This window comes from Apium graveolens, chromosome 9 (genome assembly GCF_009905375.1).
Source record: "Apium graveolens cultivar Ventura chromosome 9, ASM990537v1, whole genome shotgun sequence".
NCBI lineage: Eukaryota > Viridiplantae > Streptophyta > Magnoliopsida > Apiales > Apiaceae > Apium > Apium graveolens.
Genome location: NC_133655.1, coordinates 155,986,480 through 155,989,948, shown reverse-complemented (window position 1 = coordinate 155,989,948; position 3,469 = coordinate 155,986,480). Strand labels below are relative to the sequence as shown.

At 46.6% G+C, this 3,469-nt stretch overlaps 1 protein-coding gene across 1 annotated transcript; it reads left to right on the top strand.

Annotated features, from left to right (window-relative positions):
* Positions 1-1,143: 1,143 nt before the first annotated feature.
* Positions 1,144-1,974, top strand: LOC141685683 (uncharacterized). Its single transcript, XM_074490773.1, has one exon. The coding sequence runs from the start codon at positions 1,144-1,146 to the stop codon at positions 1,972-1,974; it is 831 nt and encodes a 276-aa protein (XP_074346874.1).
* Positions 1,975-3,469: the final 1,495 nt, after the last annotated feature.

Sequence of the window (3,469 nt, the reverse complement as noted above, 5' to 3'; positions counted from 1 at the left end):
CTCCCCCCGAGGCTCCTCCGGAAGATCAATCTCTGGGCTTGAAAGGCACACTTCAAAGGGACAGAAAAAGAAAAACTGTTTCAGATCAGCGTTTTAGAGTTCAAACATCTAAAGGAAAGAAAGTCCTCTCGAGCGACATTCGACTACATTTGGAAAGGAAAGAAAGGCTAAAAGCCCAAAACCAAGAAAATCCAGACGACCCATTTGATTCAGATGAGGAACTCGAGTTTCTAGAACACGAAACTCGGAGATTACAGGCTAAACTTGAGGGAAAACGCGAGATTCACCGTCTCCGTCGAGAGCTCCAACAAACTCCAGTTCAAAATGAAGAACAAGACGATGAATTTTATGATGGGGACGATGCTGAGTACGAATATGAACCATCAGCAAAGTCGACATATTCACAGTCGCGCGAACGTCGACAGAGGACAGTGTCATCTGCCGATGTCTCACGTCAGACAGAATCCACAGAATCTATATCTCACGAGGAGTTCGCTAAAATGCAGGAGGAAATCGCCCAGATGCGTATCTTGATGAAAAACCAGGCAGGGTTTGAAACCGTTTCCGAGAGCCCCCTATCATTGGTGCTTGAAAAGGCACGCATCGACAAGACACTGAAAAATCCGGCCCTCGATCATTTTGATGGATCCTCGAACCCGTTAGCATTCCTCAATACCTTCGACGGACGTATGGCCTTCTTCGGCCACTCAAAGGTCGCTCGATGTCAATTCTTCTTTACTTGCCTCCAGGGTACCGCCCTTCGATGGTACAACAACTTGGCCCCCCGGTCTATCGACTCATGGGCGGCCCTAAAAAGCAAGTTTCAAGCTTGTTTTTCCAGTAACTACAAAGGAATAAAGGTCACAGCTTCCCTTATGACAATGCACCAATGCTCAGGAGAAAGTCTCTGAAGTTTTCTAACACGATTCAGAGAAGAAATAGCTGAGATTCCGGATTTAATCGAGCAAATGACAGTCAATTTTCCGACAGCTAGCATTGATAAATCTCGCCATGGTTTGCTCTTAGAGGAGATCTTTGAGAAAAGACCCAAAACCTTACAAGCAGCATTCCAAATTATAGAACATCGCATGATGCTCCAAGAGGTAGTAAGCTGCATACAGTCCCCCAAACGCTCTTCCAGGTATGAACGTCGATGCAACTACAGTCCGCGATCTCCCGCGCGTGACAGACGTCAAGAACGTCGCCGTTCACCACCTAGTCATACCGTCGAGCATCAACCAAGGGACAGAAGAGAGAGAGAGAGAGAGAGACTGGCAACCCCGCAGTCGTCCAGAAAAAGAATTTACTAAGCTTAACACTGAGAAAACGACAATCTTAGCGGTCCTAAAGACAGAGTCGGACTATCATCCTCCAAGACCCATGAAACTGTGTCGTCCTCCAAGCTCTAGATACTGCGATTACCATGAGGATACAGGCCACACAACTGAACAATGCTTTCAACTAAGCAACCTCATCGAGGGCAAAATTCGCCGAGGACAGCTAGTGCATTATGTACAGCGGGAGGATTCTCCTCGACGCCATAGACGAGTTGAAGAAGATCGGGTAATTGACGTTATTTTTGGTGGTGTGGCAGTCGGGGGATTCTCTCATAACTCCCGAAAAAGCTATGCTCGTGAGGTTTTTAATATCAACCCACCGACATACAAACGCACCCGGACAAATCCGTCCCCTGTCATTTCCTTCTCAAATGATGACTACCGCCCTGGTCTCATCGAAGGCCATCAGGACGCCCTTGTCATCACGACCCGGGTGGGAAACAACACGGTAAAAAAAATGCTGGTCGACAATGGCAGCTCCATCGACGTCCTTTACCATCATGCCTTCTCCCGAATGGACCTCGGAGATCGACGCCTGGAGAATGCCCGAACGCCTCTGTATGGTTTTACTGGGAACGAGGTACATGTAGTGGGGACAGTCGACATGCCGGTGCTTTTTGGTTCTCCCCCATGTTAGATTTGGAAGATGGTCAAGTTTCATGTGATCAGTGCATCCTCGAGTTTCAACGCCATATTGGGACGAACAACGATCACCGCCCTTCGGGCCATTACTTCCATCTCCCATTTGAAAATGAAGTTCCCCACGGACTTTGGTGTAGGAGAAATGATTGGTGATCAAGCGACGGCTAGGCAGTGTTACCTAACCACTATTTCTCCAAGGAAAAAGACAGATGAAGAGTTAGAAGTCAATCAAGTACTTGACATCGACCCAAGAGAATTGATCGACACATCCACAAGCAATTCATGCTCCCCTCTCGAGGAAACAGAAGATATAGAAGTATTTGAAGGAAACCCCGATAAAACAACAAGAATTGGCAAGAATCTCTCATCAGATCTCAAAAAAGAAATCACGAACCTCATTCGGGAATTCTCCGATATTTTTGCTTGGGTCCCGAGGGACATGCCCGGCATCCCAGAGGCCATTGCTCGACATTCGCTGTACATCAGTAAGGACACCAGGCCTGTGCGACAGAAACAACGCATATTCTCGGCCGAGAAAACAACAGCCATCGACCAAGAGGTCGACAGACTCCTCGACGACGGCTTCATCGAGCCTGTGCAATTCCCCACATGGATATCGAACGTGGTTCTGGTTAAGAAAAGCAATGGGAAGTGGAGAATGTGCATTGATTATTCAGATGTTAATAGGGCGTGCCCCAAAGATTTTTACCCTTTGCCCAATATCGACCAACTCATCGACGCCACAGCGGGAAATGAACTCCTGTCCTTTATGGACGCCTTTTCGGGGTATAATCAAATTAAAATGGATTCCCATGACTGGCAACAAACCGCTTTCATCACACACAGGGGAGTCTTTGGTTACAAAGTAATGTCCTTCGGATTAATCAATGCGGGCGCTACTTTTCAGCAGACGATGGATAAAATATTCTTCTCGCAGATATGAATAAACATGCTAATATACGTCGATGACATGATTACAAAGTCAAAAGTTGCCTCCGACCATGTGACAGACCTTCGAGAAACGTTCACCAATGCAAGGGCAAATAACATGCGACTGAACCCTGCAAAGTGCTCATTCGGCCTTACTACAGGTAAATTATTGGGGTTCCTGGTCACCCAGAAAGGCATCGAGGCCGATCCAGCTCAGACAAAAGCTATTCTAGAAATGAGCAAACCAAGATCCATTAAAGACTTACAAAAGCTCACAGGGTGTATAGCCACTCTTCGAAGGTTCATTCCTCAATCTTCAAAGAGGTGCCTCCCATTTTTCTCTGCAATGAAGAAAGCTTCCAAATCATCACAGTTTGAATGGAATGAAGATTGTGAAAAAAATTCACGGATTAAAGATATTTTTGACAAATCCTCCAGTTTTAACTCGGCCCTTGACAGGCGAACCGCTACGAGTATACCTCTCAGCTTCCGATGAAACCGTCGCGGCAGTGTTGGTTTGTGTCGATGAGGGAAAAGATGTCCTTGTATATTACATCAGC

What these genes read in the sequence shown, in the direction of transcription:
- LOC141685683 (XM_074490773.1), top strand. Translation starts at nt 1,144, where the DNA reads ATGAACGTCGATGCAACTACAGTCCGCGATCTCCCGCGCGTGACAGAC.